The sequence below is a fragment of the Penicillium verhagenii genome (genome assembly GCF_028828195.1).
Source record: "Penicillium verhagenii strain IBT 33310 chromosome Unknown utg000008l_segment0_segment0, whole genome shotgun sequence".
Taxonomy (NCBI): domain Eukaryota; kingdom Fungi; phylum Ascomycota; class Eurotiomycetes; order Eurotiales; family Aspergillaceae; genus Penicillium; species Penicillium verhagenii.
In genome coordinates this window covers 1203436-1205522 of record NW_026643172.1, presented here as the reverse complement: position 1 = coordinate 1205522, position 2087 = coordinate 1203436, and the positions used below count along the sequence as shown (strand labels likewise).

At 50.6% G+C, this 2087-nt stretch overlaps 1 protein-coding gene across 1 annotated transcript; it reads right to left on the bottom strand.

The window, feature by feature from the left end:
* Positions 1 to 287: 287 nt before the first annotated feature.
* On the bottom strand, positions 288 to 1471 carry N7466_008423 (branched-chain amino acid aminotransferase; the record flags this gene model as incomplete). Its single annotated transcript, XM_057167812.1, has 2 exons — positions 288 to 1354; positions 1411 to 1471. 2 exons carry the CDS (start codon positions 1469 to 1471, stop codon positions 288 to 290), a joined length of 1128 nt encoding a protein of 375 aa, XP_057018443.1.
* Between the last annotated feature and the right edge of the window lie 616 nt (positions 1472 to 2087).

Here is a 2087-nt window from a genome sequence, read left to right as displayed (position 1 = left end):
TTCCCAAGCCGTACGACATTTGATCGATAAGAAACAGACACTATGGGGAAAATTCGATCCATAGTAAGCTCAAGCCAGTGAATTGTGAAAGATAAGAGGTAAAGGTGTCAAAAGTGGCTCGCGACCGCAAACGAATCTAGTGCAACACCGCATTCCGATGTTGTCACGTCTATCCCTTTTCCGGAAGGGGGGAAATGGGTATGGACTCCCTGGACTCTGGCCCTTTGCTGAACAGCACTTGCTCAATAATCTGGACTTTCAATCGAGAGGCCCGTCCAATTAAATCCTCAAGGCACATTCGCTCCACTCAACTCCGTCTTTTCGTGGCTGCCGTCTTCCATCCACCCCTTGGGAGGAGCTTGCACTTCAAAATTCCAACCAAACACATCTTCCTTCTTACCCGACTGGATACCGCGTAGATTCTGTAGTAGTTTGACACAGACCTCACCGCCCTCATTATTTTCTCCAGATCGGTATTCAAATTTGGCCCCTTTGGACCGCATTGTGATGCTTCGTACCGGCACCAGGGCGGCCGCTGTGCCCGCTGCAACAATTTCGTCAAACTCAGCAAGTTCATCGTAGGTAACACGTCGCTTCTCGACGCGGAAGCCCAGCTTCCGGGCAATTTCGCCCACGGATGCGGCTGTGACGGAGTCAATAGCATTAGGACTATCGGGATGCACAATCGTAACATTCGTGCCACTGCCCTTAACCCCGATGAAAGCCGATGTGGAAAACTCATCAATCTCGCTTCTTGTCGCGCTATCAAGGTGGAGTGTGATGCCGAACCCTTCATTGCGCGCGCGATCACTGTGACGTAGAACAGGGGCATAGTTACCCCCAACCTTGGCATCACCTGTCCCATGGGGGGCGGATCGATCGAAGTCCTCCAAGATGAGGGCATCGACGGCACTAGCGCCATGGTAGACGCCAGTCGGCATGACAAACACCGCCAGGGTATATCCATCTGGCGGGCTCAAGCCCAGTTGCGCAGAAGACCCGAACAGCAAAGGCCGGATGTACATGGCCGCATCAGTCTCATGAGGCGGAACAAACTCGGCATTGGCCGCTACGGCTAAATGGACGGCCTCGATGAACAGCTTCTCGGGGACGGGCGGAATCGAGACCACCTCTGCGGAATGTTGCATTCGCTTTGCATTGCGCTCCGGTCGAAAGATCGTGATCTTGCTGTCCCCCTCATGCCGGAATGCCTTCAGTCCCTCGTACACTTGTTGTCCGTAGTTCAGGCCCGGTGCCATTCCGTGGATCGTCAAGAAAGGCGAGGCGACGAATCGTGGGGCGGACCACTTGCCGCCTTCCGACTGAGAGAAGTGGCATTCAACATGGCCGTGCACTGTTTCTGTTTAGAAAGTGGCATTGGAGGAATTTGGGAACTTGAAACACTCTTACCGTCGCGGACTTTGAAGCCAATATCCTTCCAATCGAGGGCTGCAGGTGGTGGGGGAAACATAATGTGTATGGGCGGAGAATTGGTGGATCTACGGGACCTGCGGGGTACATGGGCGGTCTTTATACTGTACGTTGGGCTTTGGTGACACAATGACTCAACACCCGTGGATTGAGCTCTACCTTCTACCACTTTCCTTTTATAGCGAAGTTTCTGACGAATCTGACCTCTTGGAAATTATTAGGCTTCCCATCTCCTAAAGTTAGGCCAATTGAGTCACCGTAATGTCGACTTGAGAACACTTGGCATAAGCAACGTTAATACTACTACTGTTAAGGCCCTCCTTCGGTTGCGACTAGCGGTCAACATTTTAATCTGGCCACTTATTCCATATCAATTGAATTGATACATAACTTGTGACCCTTAAACATTTGAATCCATGGTCCAGAGCAGAGATTTGATATTGAACCATTACTCCCCCCTTTTATCCTTTTATCACTGCCCGGCGAGGGGAGATGTCAAACATCACATATGATATATCGATCTATAAGCGATAACGCTAGATATTTCCACACCAATTCTTCCCATTTCTGAGGGCTTTACACTAAGCCCTCGGCCAATGGTCCTATTTTGCATAAGCTGAGATGGTTTGTCATGCGAGGAATACGCTTAACTTACT